The following is a 14,766-nucleotide window of genomic DNA, read 5'->3' on the forward strand; positions in this document are numbered from 1 at the left end:
TGGGGCCCGGGTTTTCCCGGGAGTTCCCTTCTGGGAACTACCCAATCGCCGATTCCCTCTCAGTTATCTACCTTCTAGTGAGTCCAGGGTGTTTTCGTTTGGGTTAAAACTTGCAGTAAGTGAGTCTATAGTCCGTTTTCAGTCCTCAATTCCTATGCAGGCTTGGATGCGGTGATCTCGGCGTCTTTACTCTGCTGCCATCTTCCAGAAGTGAGAATTATGTTTTAAAAAATAAAAGTTCTAGGTTATTATATACAAGTGGAATAATATTTTGAATTGATCAGAGCTAGATTAAAAGGGAACTATTGTGTCTAAAAGGCAGCTGGTCAACTTCTGTGAATATCTAATAAGTAGTTTGTGCAACCATGACAGAAAAGTAGTATGCCTTATCATGTATGGGATCAGTGATGATGCTTTTGTATCCTTGAAGGCTATGCTGTAACCTATGCAATCCAATTGGAAATACAATTCTTACTGAAACCTACTTCCCTAGGAGTAAACTGAAACTTGAGACTTTTAGTCAGAGCACAATAAATGGTAAGTGATTCCTTTTATCAATCAAGTTTACTTTAAAAATTTGAAATACATGAGGCTTGCTGAGGCTTGAATTGTTGGTGTGTCTCTCCATAATGCATATGTTGGACTCTTAGACCCTAGTACATCAGAATGTTACCTTATTTAGAGACAGAATCTGTGTAGAGTCAACGAAGTTCAAATGAGATCATTAGAGCAGGCCTTGATCCAATATGATTGCTGTCTTTATAAGGAGGAGAAAATTTGGATAGAGACATGTATGTAAGGGTGATGTTGTATGATGACTGGAATTATGCCCCTAACAAGCCAGGAACAAGCAGACATTAGAAGAAATGCCCAGAATAAACCCTTCCTTTGCACCTTCAGAGGGAATAAAATCTTTCAGTCACTTTATTTCAGACTTACATACTCCAGAACTGTGGAGACAAGAAATTCATGTTGTTTAAGCCATTTGGATTGTGGTGCTTAGCTCTGGTAATCCTAGATTACAAATACATTGCTGGAATGGGTAATTCAGGAATAAAATAACTAGAGATTTCCTTCAATATTGGGTATTGTAGACATACATCAGAAATTTTTATTATTTACATATTGAACTTTAGAAATATACCTTTTATGTTTGTAGGAAGCAGAGGGATGATTATCAGTAAAAGTCACATTACAAACATGTTGCTGAATAGATAAAGTAAAAAATTTCTTGTTTATAATTTTCTCAGGGTTACACAGGTGGAGTATGGAGATATGTCAACAAGATTTAATCCAAAACATAAATTGCAATGTAATCCTTTCTCTTGGACCTAGAGGATATTTACCCCGACTCCCATGTTTCATATAATTACTTTTTCGGGAAAATACTAAATATGCTTACAAATCAATATGTAGATAATAGCAAAACAGAGAACAGAGAGCTTGGAGTTTTTAGCTGTCATGGAATGGGCTATAATCAGGTCTTCCTGTTTATTGTCAGTAAAAAATTAAAATACAGCAGGTCTTTGAATAACATTGTTTTATCCAGGGTCATTTTGTTATAATATTGGTGAGAAAACAAAACTCTCAGCTGAACAACAAGGCAAGGACCTGCTTTCATTATATATTGTTTTGCTTAAAGTCAGTTTCCAAAAACCTGTTGAAGTTAAGTGAGGATGGAGGTGGTGTTCATGATTTTTGTGTGGATATTTCCAAATTCATGGCTTGAAAACAATGCTTAAATGCCACCACATAAAGGGAAATAAACTTAAGGAGTACAATCCAGGGAAACTGACCCTGTGGCAAATGACTGCTTGTTGAGTGAACAGTAGTCAAGCCCTAGAAAAAGTCATGGAGGACGGTAGGTACCCAGTATGAGAGAATGCAGTGGAAGCCTATCCAGCACTAACTCATTCAAAATGACTGTCTTTCAGAAATTCTCTGAGATATGAAGCAGCTGTTACAGCTGATTCAAATCTAGCATTAGAGAACATTAATGATAGTGTTTTGCATTGCAATATAAAAATGTCACAAATTACAATCCATTAGGATATGGTCACATATATTTTTTTAAAGTTTTATTTACTTATGCATATAGAGCTGGGGTACAGGCCAGAGGTGCAGGGGTGGTGAGAGGATTCACCTGAGAGAGAGTGGGGAGCAGAACAGGTAGATCGATGAAGTATACTGCTGAGGGGAGCAGCGGGCAGGTCAGGAGAGGTCTACAGCGCCATGTGGTCACCTCCGGGGTGGGGATCGTACTCATGCTGAAGTAGCTTTAGCTTCTCAGTGCTATGCTTTAACCCACTGCGCCACCAGGGAGAGCCTGGTCACATATTTATATATATATTTATAAATTTTTATCCAGCCAACTAATGTACATATCTCTTATCCTGAGACCTAGGTTTAAGTACAATGGTGTTGTCATAAATGATAAAGCCCCATGGATACCATCTTCAATATGGTCATGAGCAACTTGAACTCCAACACCTTTAAGTCTTGTAACATACATGAGTCCATCATCTCTGAGGAGGTCATATTGACAGGTGAGAATGTAAGTTGAAGGCAGATTCTGTAGTTGAGAATCACTGGCTAATAAGGGTGATGCTCTGATATCCATAAGTGCTGGCACTGGCAAACTAAATCTCCCAAGAATTGGTTCAGTATAAACATGGTCCTTTCTATACTTCTCAGGTAAGAGAGTACTCCAGTTAACAAATTTGAATAGATGTCTTGATTCCAGAGGCATATGTTGGTTTCTTTTCATTGCCTGGGGAAATCCTTCATGCTTGGTTAGAGATAAGCTCAGGAGCTTTATGGCTATTTCCCTTGTCAGAACTATACCATGTTCATTTTCTCTGTGCGCTGGCAAATAAGAATCAATTACTTGTAAGGATGGGTACAGTAAAGTCTGTATCTTGATCTTATGCTTTATTTTAAGATCATTTTGCACCTGCAAAAAACATGATGATGTCTCAAAAGGCAATGATTTTCAAAACACCAGGAAGAAGAAATTTGATTTTAATAACTTAAGCAAATTTGATGTAAACAAGTTGCTATAAACTGATGTTATTATTTTCACAATATTTACGTCAGTGACATGAAAAACATAAACCTCATTTCACTAGTAATGTTTCAAGAATTTTTGGTTGTATATGTGAAAGAGAGATACAATCTTAAAATAAGTACTTGGGAGGTACAGTCAAGAAGAAATGTGTAACTAGTGAAGTGATAGATGTTATCTGGACTTACTATATGATCATTTTTCAACATATACAAATGTGTAGTCACTATGCTATATACCTAAAGTGAACAGAGTGCATGTGACGTCAAAAACATTTAAATGAAAATAGAGGCATATAGCAGGGGGTAGGGCACCCTTGAGCTACCCTAGAGCAATTTGAGGGACTAGACAAGCATCCTGAGGGTGCTCATCATTCTGAGGTAACGACAGAAGTGGCAGCAGCTGCCTCCATAAACACAGTAATACCACACACTAGTCCTGGATTTGCTGTAGCAAACTGGTAACTTATCATCAATTGAGTTGGTGCATAAGGTGAGTTCAACACAGTAGGCAAGGGGGAGGGAAAATAAAGAGGAAAGCACAAAATTATGCTTTTGCCAAAATCATATAAATGCAACCAACAAAGCAACCAAAGTGAATTAAAAATAAACATACCTATAAAAATATAATGTCATTTTCTTTTTAAAAAATTGAATGAAAACTAAAGTTTAAAATATAAAATGTTAAATTTTGTTAGTTTAAAATAGTATTATTTGCTATTATGCAAAAGTCTTCAGCATCATATAAATTTTGAGAAACATTATCCAGTTATGTAAATTGGTACACAAATTAATTTTTTAAAAGCTGATAATTTATATTCTGAAACAATGGTGAAAAGTTTGCAGAGGAGATAAAATTACTAAAAATAATGAACAAACATATTGATATTCAGAGTTTGATGTAAAAGGGGGATAAGGAATAATTGTCACAGAATCCTTTTTACTTTCCAGAGATAAAGATGTGAACTATGACCCCACAGTGTGAGATGAGCTTGAAACATTATTTAATGAGCAAGTGTCTTAGCTAGAATGTGGCATCTGAACAAAAAAGCACTCTATTGCATTTCCAAGTGAAATATTCATATCTGGAGATGTATCTCTCAGTCACCACTGACTGCAGTGACTACATGAACCCTAAGGATGCACAAACTGACATCCAAAAGGCACTTTAAAGAAAGGAAAACAGTATCATGCCAGCTCCACAATGCGCCCACAAGGTGCTGGAGGTCTCCAATGATAGATTGAGAGTGAACCAAGACAAAGTTTCCTAAAAGAAATAACGCTAGGTCCAAAATCTTTGCAAAGGTCCATGGAAGATGAATTATGATCAAAAGCCCATCCTCGATGTCCTAAATCTCAGAAAGGAAACAAATGATCACACATACAGGGAAAAGGCAAAAAGAATCCACCATCTTTATCTGTCCCTAACTTTCCTTTCTGGAATGCCATTTAAAATAAATCATTTTCCCACAAATGTACTACTATTTGCCACTCTAGATCCCTGTTAGGTCAGTTGTTGCTTTGCCAAATGCTTTTTCCTATCTGCCTTCCTTCAAAATTTATTACAAATTATATTTAGAAAATACAAGATATTGGCAGGGGTCCAGCTGGTCAGATCCTCTGAGTCTGACAATTTTTCCCTAATTGAACAACTATTTTATCAGTCTGATGTACATCTTTTCAGATTTTTTCTTTACATTTTATATGCACTAATTACCATGTATGAAGGGTTATGCAGGGTTAAATCTGCAGCAGATTTAACTTCTCTTTCTTTCTTCCTCTAAACTTCCAATTTCCTGCAGTCAATTAAAAAGAAAGGTCTTCCATGATCCGTCCCTACACCTCTTTCACTGTGCTTTCCTTCTTTCCCCTGATAACCCACTTACATTTATGTGAAACAAAAACCAAGGAAATAAATAAGTAACTGCATAAACATGGGTGAATCCATCCACACCTTCTCAGGCAAGCTCAAAACCAAATATACCTGATTCCAAAGTTGAGTAATCAGCTGTTTCTACTTCCAGGAGTGAACAGGGCTGTGTCTTTATGCAATCTCTAAATAAAATATGCAGACACATTGAGAATGATCTGTGAGAATGTATCTGTTACACAATGAGTCAGGTTAAGGAAAGTTGCCAATCACGTTAAACAGGCTGAAGAAAGGTCAAGTTCTGGAATATTCTGAATGGTGAAAGAAGATAGGAGGAGTGAAAGTATCATGCCAGGGTTTGCAAACATAAAATATTTTTTAACTATTGCCCCAGATTCCAAAACACTTAGTGTCTTATGTTTACACTGGCAGCAAATAATAGGATAATCACTATTCTGTAACTATGTGTAAACTGCTTCAGACATGTAGAAGAGATTTGCCTGGAGAATTTTCAGAGTTGACACCCAACAGGAGAAATTGTCATATTATGATTAACTGATTTTAGACTTAAGCATCACTCTAACCCAGTAATAGTGGCTATTCTTTTCAACAAATAGTGCTTAAAGAAGTGGTGGTCTGTATGTGGAGAAAATGAGCTTCAGCATAAAAAAACCATAAAGTACCTGTTGGGTCACTGCTGCTGCTAATGTGGCGCCAGCGCTGTCTCCTGAAATACAGATTCTGGCAGGATCCACTCCATATTTTGTAAGAATTTCATCCTGAAGAAAAAACTTCACTACTGCGATGCTATCTTCAAACTGAGTAGGAAAGAGGTGCTGAGGAGCTAGTCTGTAGCTTGTAAAAAAAAGAAAAATTTATGTAAACCATTTTTAAAAGAACCATTAATGGGTGCTTCTATCCATATAGCTTTTAAATATCAAGTACATGCAATTTGACATGGGCTTTATACTTAATCTTCAAAAATCAAATCTGAGTTTTCCACTACCTATTTTTTTTTTTAATTAAAATGAGGAAGAAGAAATTTCATAGAGGTTTTCAACCTTGTTCATAAGGGCCACAGAAATATTATATGTGAGCGGTAAGAGGAGCATTGTGAACTCCCTAAGACCATAAACATTATTTTCAATCCAATACATTTCAGATTATAGATGTTTGCTACATTAAGTCATATTCTCAGTGAACTCGCAATCCAAACTTTAAAAAGAAAGATTGGCAAATCACCAGCAGAGCCTATTTTAGACAAGAGTTCTACTTTCTCCAAGATCACTTAGATAAAAATTCTACAAACTATCAATACACATAATGGATAGTAGATCATAGAGAACAATTTTGATTATAAGTAATATTTAAATATGTAAAATATCTTGATTATTTCTGATAAATTCATTTGTAAGGAAAGTTACCACAGCATTGTTTTCATGTACGCAAGCGAATTTTTCCCCTTATCTATGGACCAGTAGAAACAGGAAAATATCTTCTGGCAAGTTCTTTTAGCTCTTCAGAATTTTAAAATATATAAATATTTTTGCTTAATATTAAATGTTGATGAAATGATCCTTACATTTTTATTGCAAATTATATTTAGAAAATACTTAAATGTGTAATTGAAACAAATGTATCAAATATGTACCAAGAATATTATGGATTATTTTAAGCAGATTACAAAGCACTATATTAAAACTGATTTAAAAAAAGATTTCGATTACTTAAGAAGTATTAATATATATTTTAAAGATTTATTTTATGTATGCATACAGAACTGCGGTACAGGCTAGAGGTGCAGGGAAGGTGAGAGGATTCACCAGAGACAGAGTGGGGAGCAGAACAGGCAGAACTGAGGAAGTACATTGCTGAGGGGAGCAGCAGGCCAGTCAGGAGCGACCTGCCGTGCCATGTGGTCACCTCTGGGCCTGGATCAAAATCATGCTAAAGTGGCTTTAGCGTCTTAGTGCTGTGCTTTAATCTGCTGCGCCACCAGGGAAGGCCCAGTATTAATATATTTTTGTAAAGATTTATTTATGCATACAGAACTGGGGTACAAGCCAGAAGTGCAGGGGCGATGAGAGGATTCACCAGAGGCAGAGTGGGGAGCAGAACAGGCAGATCGATTGAAGCACACTACTGAGGGGAGCAGCGGGCGGGTCAGGAGAGGTCTGCCACACCATGTGGTCACCTCTGGGGTGAGGATCGAACTCATGCTGAAGTGGTTTTAGCTTCACAGTGCTTTAACCCATTGTGCCACCAGGGAGGGCCAGAAATATTAATATATTATTAAGATTATTTTAACATTATAAATTAGAAATATACCTGAAAATGGAATGCTTTTCTAGGTTACCAACAACAAAGAAAATCACCCTGTATATGACAAATTTTTCACTTAAGCTGTCACTCCAGACTTCTCTAGCTTTTAAACTAACTACTCCTACAGCCTCTAAAAAGAATCATGTCACTATAGCCTCTAAGAAGTATTGGATTGAGAATCTCCAACAAGTTTCGTTTGTTTGTTTGTTTTAAGATTTATTTATTTATTTATACAAGAACTGGGATATAGGCCACAGATACAGGAGCAGTGAGAGGATTCACCAGAAACAGAATGGGAAGCAGGACAAATTGACAGAATACACTGCTGAGGGGAGCAGCAGTGGGCGAGACAAGAGAGACTTGCCATGACATATGGCAGGAGTCACCCTGCTGGCCAAGGATCTAGTCCATGCTGAGGAGGCTGCTGCTAGTTTCTTAGTGCTGAGCTTTAACGCATTGTGCCACTAGACAAGACCCAGAAGTTACTATGGATTAGGGAAGTTAAAGAAGAAAAAATATCCTCTGAAAGATGTTGGCCCCAGACTACAGCAGTATGGATACAAATATACTGAACTGTCCTAAGACATTCTGATATATCCTAATAAAATTCAGAATGCAAAATCATTTATACTGAGAGTAGCTTAAAATTCTCAGTTGACCCCAACTTTATCTCCTATATCACTCAAAACAAAAATTATTCTAAAATAAAACATTTTATTATCAGTCCAAAAGTGGGCTGATATGGGATGGTAGGTCTATGATTTAGTTATTTTCCTCCTGTCCTTAATCCTGAATTTTATGTATCTAGAGCAACAGTGTTTCTAAAGATACTCACTCTGGAGTGTATTCACAGGTTCCCACAACTACAAGAGGATAATGAAACACTGAACCCCTTTGAGAAATAATCTGTATTTATGTGGCAACAAAATATGTTATTTAAAAACTGTTTTAGAAATATAGCTGACTTGATTTAGAAACCAAACTTCTACTTTGTGGAGGAAACCTCGGTAGTGGGTGTGGTGTGTGATAACACACTCTGAAGGGGTATAAGCCTATAGCTCTGAATCATACACAGTGTCATAAACCCATGTTACCTCAATTTTTAAAAAAGCATAGTACTCCAAGGAAAATGCTCTTACTCTAGGGCCACAACAACAGCATCAAGTTTGTTTGCCGTCCATCTATTCAGGAAGTCAAAAGACCGCTGTTCTGAAAAAAGAAATAAAAGTAAGTAAAGAGAAACAGAAATGCTTGTAATTATGAACTTGGAAAGAGATGTGACTTGTGAGTGTTGCAAAGGAACCTTTATTTCCTGCCTGTTTTCATGTAGAAGGAGTTGAATCAACATGACACATTGTAGGAGAGGCTCTTCAATAGCTATTTCCAGGAGTAAAAGATGACCTGAAACTGCTGTTCTGGGGCAGGAAAACTCAGCTCAGTCCATTATAATTTCTTCTTAGCACTGCTGTCTGCTTTCACTAGCCATTGTGGGGTCCAGTGCTTTCTATTCTGTTCTGTGTGTCGAGGCTGCAAGTCGCAGAGGGAGAAGGTTTGTGATTGGTTAGCTGGGCTCCAGATGAGTTCATTTCTCACTCAAAAGTGATCTATCATTAATACCTAAACACACATTTGCCTAATCTTCATTAAAAATAACAGTCATGTGGCCCTCCCTGGTGGCGCAGTGGGTTAAAGCACAGCACTAAGAAGCTAAAGCCACTTCCGCATGAGTTCATGAGTTCAATCCCCATCTGCCCGGAGGGGATCCACATGGCGAGGCAGACCTCTCCTGACCCGCCCGCTGCTCCCCTCAGCGGTGTACTTCCTCAGTCTGCCTGTTCTGCTCCCCATTCTGTCTCTGGTGAATCCTCTCACCCTCCGCATCTCTGCCTGTACCCCAGTTCTGTATGAATAAATAAATCTTTAAAAGAAAAAATAACAGTCATGCATGTGGAGTTCCCCCAAATTACTAAAAATGGAGCTACTATATAACCCAGAAATTTCACTCCTAGGAATCTACCTAAAGGACAAGAAAACATTAATTCAAAGGGAAACCTGCACCCCCATGCTTACTGCAGCACTATTCACAAAAGTTAAGATAAGGAAACAACCAAAGTGCCCAAAACAGATGACTGGATCAGGAAGATGTGGTATATATACCCAATGGAATGTTATTTAGCAATCAAAAATATAAGTTCATACCTTTTACAGTAACATGGATGGACCTAGGAGGTACCATGCTCAGTGAAATAAGTCAGGGCAAAAAGTAAAAATATTGGATGGTTTTAATCATAGGAAGAGCCAACTGAAGGGTCAAAAAAAGAATAAAGACAAAACTTTCAAGCAAACTGTAGATCTAGAAATATAGCAGATGAAGGGGAGGGAGAGAGGTCAAAACAAGGATGAGCAGAAGGGACTGTGGTGATGATGGTTCATGGGTGAAGTGGTGGTGGGAGATCTATGGGGATATTGATTTGTTGCACAAAAATTAATAACAATGTAAGGATAAAATAACTTAAAAAGAAATAATGATAATGGGAAAGTCTGAGGGGAAGGTGACCGGCGAGGAAAATCTAAGGTACACCAAAGAGCACTGGACTCACAAGACACTGTATACATATAATGTTCAGGGCATCAAAAACAACTCTTTAGGGTTGAAATAAAATTACTGAGAATATAAGTTAAATAATGTAAGACTCCGGGAGCCTGAACATTGGCTGAGGGATTTACATTTATTTCACTAAGTGATGAGAATCACTGAACAATTTTATCAAATATATATAATATCACCACATTTACAGGCAAGAAGAATCCAAAGAATGAAGAGTAAAAGATGAAATAAAGTTGAACAGGAAAGAGACAGAGACATTAGAAAGGAGTATCTGTAAAAGATCATGAATTACTGAATTTTATTAATGAGGTCAAGATGTTTAGAACTGGGAAGAATGGAATAAGGTCATTTAATATGAGAACAGAGGAACAGTAAAAATTGACCATAATAACCATTTACTGAGAATATTCAAGAGGTTGAGATGTTGCTATGCATAGATGGTGGCTTTATTGTTAGTTCTCCAAGGATGTTTTTAAATTATGAAAACTAAACTTGATCTTGTAGCAACCAACAGCATATGCTTTGATTTACTATTTAAAACATCTTCATCACTTCAATGTTTTTTCTCATGAATACATTCTGATACCAAAGAAAAAAAGGTTTGCTAATTGACTTGTTCGTGTCCAACTTTCACTTACATATAGTTATATAATATATGCAAGTATATATCAGTATGTAATTTTACATAAAATAGTTTTTATATCATTATATTCTGCCAGTGATACTTTTTTCTTATGTGATGAACTTAACTGAAACTTCCAAAACAGTAAGCTCCCCCGTGAATGTAGATTACAGCTCGTCTGACAGCCTCTGATTTTCTCTTCGGTAAATACAGACGTACTGGAATGTCAACAAATGCTGTATCAGTCACTGTGATATTCTCATCTGAAAGTGGCTGGGTGTAATCCAATCTGAATATAATGGAAATAAACTCTTCATATCTCATAATGCCTATATTTTCAAAACACATAGCCTATAAGAGCAAAACAAAATTAAAAACATGTCATCATTAAATAATTTCAGATGCATAAGAGAAAATTAAATAAAGAATATTTACAAAAGCTATCCCCAAATAATGCTATATAGATCATAGTGCACAAAGGCACATAGTGCCTTTGAAAATGTCAACAAATCTGTATGTTAGATTAATAATGATGGCATTCAAAACTGTCAATTTACTTGGATTTTTTCTTTTTTTAATGTCTGCCACAATTCCTTCCTTGTTATTCTTACCTGAAATTTTTCCAGGTTCCATAACATCTTTTCATTCTCTTTTTGTAAGTTTGCTGTCATATTTTTCCTATTTTTGTTCACTGTATTTCATCAAAACTTTCAAGCGTCATTTTTTCACTACACTACTACTGCTGCACATTTCCTGACTTTCAACCGCAAACAGATTTGTGTCTCTCAGCCTCCCACCCACACCACTAAAATCCAGGAATGTGGTGTCACTGGGAAAAGCTTTGGTATATGTGACAAGCTTTTTCTAGGACATGTCATTGAATAGTTTATACAAAAGAAAATCCTTGAAAATCACATGGTCCACAGTAGTTAGACAGCCTTTATTATGACAATTATTCCAAAGAATTTCAGGTCTTTGGGAAAATCTAGTCCCTATATTTAATAATGAGAAATGATGCAGAAACTCTAATCAAAATTGACCTACATCCATTTTTTGATGATCCTTTTGTACCACCAACTCATCTTAAGATCTTAAGCAAATTAATCTACTTGTTTTCTTAACCATATAAATACAATAGCAACAATAAATCCCTCAGTGGGTCATAGTAGGTTTTATATGAGTTAGAATTTTTAATGCACACAGAAGAGTGGATAGTAAATGTAAGTATTCAATAAATTTGACTTGAGTATCTTGCCAAGTAAGAATGCCTGAGAACTTCCATGCCACTTGAATATGATCAAGCAGAATATCCCTTTAAGCAAGCTTTTGGTAAATGAATAACTTAGGTTAATTTTCCATTTGGTGCACTCATTTTTAAAAATTAGATTTCTGGGCCCTCCCTGGTGGCGCAGCGGGTTAAAGCACTGCACTAAGAAGTTTAAGCCACTTTCGCATGAGTTCAATTCCCGCCTGCCCGGAGGAGATCCACATGGCGTGGCAGACCTCTCCTGACCCACCCGCTGCTCCCCTCAGCAGCGTACATCTTCAATCTACCTGTTCTGCTCCCCACTCTGTCTCTGGTGAATCCTCTCACCCCCCGCATCTCTGGCTTGTACCCCAGTTCTATATAAATAAATCTTTTAAAAAATTAGATTTCTGGCAAATTGTCTTATCATTTCTTAGATATTTTCTGTTTTTGAGCCCATAAATAGTTTTTGAAAAAAAGTTGCTAATTTAGAGATAACTCTGCTTTTATATAATACATGATACAGGAAATTTTTCAGGGTAGGACAAACTTGCTTTTACTAAGCTCTACCATCTAATTTAACATGACTAATAATAATGCATTTATTTTTCAAGGCTACTTTGTCAGGAAGTCTGTTTCACTTCCCTTTCATAGGTTAAAGGAAAAATTTTTTTTTACTGGTCCGTAATTTTGAAATACAATGTTTAATGCTAAAAAGAGTAAGTTATTTTTCCTTGAACACAAAAACTATAAGTTTTACCAGAATAATCTTTAATTATATATGTTTTCCTTCTTTTTAGAAATAGAGGACAATCCATAGAGAATACCCAATATATTAAGTGCATAGTTTTAATACAAGTGCCAAGAATAAGTTACAGTTGGGAAAGAAAAACTAGATTTTAAATGGAATATTCTGCTAATGTAATTTTGAATCTCATTTCACCATTAGTTATTTTGTGTTTTAAAATTAATATGAAATAATCAAGCCAGACAACAACATCCCTGTGAAAATGACTTGTTTAGCCATGTCCTCATTCATTTTCAATCAGGAGTAGAAGTATTAGAGAAACAGTTTGGTGCCTATGAACTTTAGAAGTGATGGAAGAAAAATATATGAGGACTTATACCAAGCTAGCAGGTGGCTGGGGTTTCACAGAAGTGCCGTATGCCTCTCCCTCTCATGCCATCAATTATTCTGTTCATCTGCTGTTGCTTTCGCCTTTCAGCTTCCTACTGCAACTAACATTAGAGAATCTTTCTGAAAGTCACCTGGTTGACTGGATGACTATGGGTCTAAATTGAGGCAGTCTGGATTCAAAGTCTGATTTGCTAGCTGTCACTTTCTATCAGAATGAGTTTTTCTAAGCCTCTTTTTTAAGCCCTGGTTTAAAAAAAAAAAAAATTGAAGAGCATAGAGATGAGTGGAGGTATAATTAAAGAACCAGTATGTTCTAAAATCTCAAAAATATCTTCTCCATATTAAGAAGATATTTTAGCTTCAACTCATAGCCACCATGGATATCCCATGTCAGACACTCTGTGAAGTCCATAAATTTAGACTGAAGATGAACAATGAAAGCCACTAAAATAGTAAGTTCACTAACTTAGTAATAGGTACAAGCCTCAATAATGTTCACCTGTCTACTATAATTATGTAATTAGTTTTCCCTGAAATTCAAATGTAAGTCATTAGAAACTTCAAAGATTTTCTCTTCAAAAGTGCCATTTATTTTATGGATAATTTACAGTCTTTACATTTAGAGCATTTCACTCTTTTTGCATGAATGTAACAAGTTTCACTTACTTAATTCTACGTGATTGATTTGGTCTAATAGTCAGTGAATACTGCAAAATAGGTAGTAATAAAAAGTTCATAAACATTTATAGTCAACAGGTATCCCAATATCCAGGGGAAAAAAGGATTAAACTTACCACAAATGTACACGTTTTAGCAACCACATCCAAGGCTATCACTTTCCAGAGTTCTTCAATGTTGCCAGGTAAGGTTATATAATTATGAGAGGCAAGGAGAACACAAAACAGCCCTAGACAGAGTGTTTTGGGCCCCATACTATGCCTTTTACAGCCTCTTCACAGTGCTGAGATTACAAATATCCCATAAATATTGAAGCAGAACATATGTACGAAAGAAACTCTCTCAGGTAATATGATCAGCTTAACAATACAAAGTTAAATTTCAATTGGAAAATGATAGTCATTAGTAACTTGTTCTGCAAATACACAGATGCCAAAACAGATGTCCTAATTCATCATTTCTTGCCTGTATAATTAGCATGCAAAGAAAACCTCCCAGTTTCTTCACCCTGTGATGCAAGCATCAACTCAAAGCAACTTTACTGTTGACACATAGATCAGAGATTATGTGAGCTATAAAAAAAATCCCTAAAGTAAAATTTTGTTTGGTTACTTGCAACATTTTATGAAGTTTTTTCTTAAAAAAATTGACATTTACTCAAAATGTGTTCTAATACCATTTGTACAGATAACTAGCCATGTTAATAAACCCTACTTGCTGGGGTGGACCTGGAAGAAAAGATTAACTAAGCTTTCATCAAGCTGGAACTTCTTAATAGCTCAAGTACTACAAGGCTGAATACGCGTATCTCAGAAAACATTTTTTTTTCTTTAAAAATCACAGTGGGGCCCTCCCTGGTGGCGCAGTGGGTTAAAACACAGCACAAAGAAGCTTAAACCACTTCCGCATGACTTGGATCCCCGCCTGCCCCGGAGGTGACCACATGGCGCAGCAGACCTCTCCTGACCCACCCGCTGCTCCCCTCAGCAGTGTACTTCGTCGATCTGCCTGTTCTGCTCTCCGCTCTGTCTCTGGTGAATCCTCTCACCCTCCGCATCTCTGGCCTGTACCCCAGTTCTGTACAAATAAATAAATAAATCTTTAAAAAAAATCACATAGTGACTTCAGTCATATGATTAAGTGATATATATTTAAAAATCTACACTAGTAATTTGGACTAGCATAGCAGGAAACATCCAGCACAAACTGAGGTCCTGAC

At 36.5% G+C, this 14,766-nt stretch overlaps 1 protein-coding gene across 1 annotated transcript; it reads right to left on the bottom strand.

The window, feature by feature from the left end:
* Positions 1-2,350: 2,350 nt before the first annotated feature.
* On the bottom strand, positions 2,351-13,801 carry AADACL2 (arylacetamide deacetylase-like 2). The gene is made up of 5 exons (XM_004682339.1): positions 13,664-13,801; positions 10,614-10,836; positions 8,395-8,464; positions 5,617-5,788; positions 2,351-2,953 (listed from the first exon to the last, which is right to left on the bottom strand). The coding sequence occupies exons 1-5, from the start codon at positions 13,799-13,801 to the stop codon at positions 2,351-2,353; spliced, it is 1,206 nt and encodes a 401-aa protein (XP_004682396.1).
* Positions 13,802-14,766: the final 965 nt, after the last annotated feature.

The sequence above is a fragment of the Condylura cristata genome, unplaced genomic scaffold, assembly GCF_000260355.1.
Source record: "Condylura cristata isolate star-nosed mole 26May11 unplaced genomic scaffold, ConCri1.0 scaffold00014, whole genome shotgun sequence".
Lineage (NCBI taxonomy): Eukaryota > Metazoa > Chordata > Mammalia > Eulipotyphla > Talpidae > Condylura > Condylura cristata.

Excerpts from the sequence above, each read along its gene's own strand:
- AADACL2 (XM_004682339.1), bottom strand. The coding sequence starts at position 13,801 with ATGGGGCCCAAAACACTCTGTCTAGGGCTGTTTTGTGTTCTCCTTGCC. Across the intron at positions 8,465-10,613 it reads TTACTGTTTTGGAAGTTTCA|AACAGCGGTCTTTTGACTTC; the intron begins GTTAAGTTCATC and ends TTCTTTTTTCAG. Across the intron at positions 5,789-8,394 it reads GCTGTTGTTGTGGCCCTAGA|CTACAGACTAGCTCCTCAGC; the intron begins GTAAGAGCATTT and ends TTTTTTTACAAG.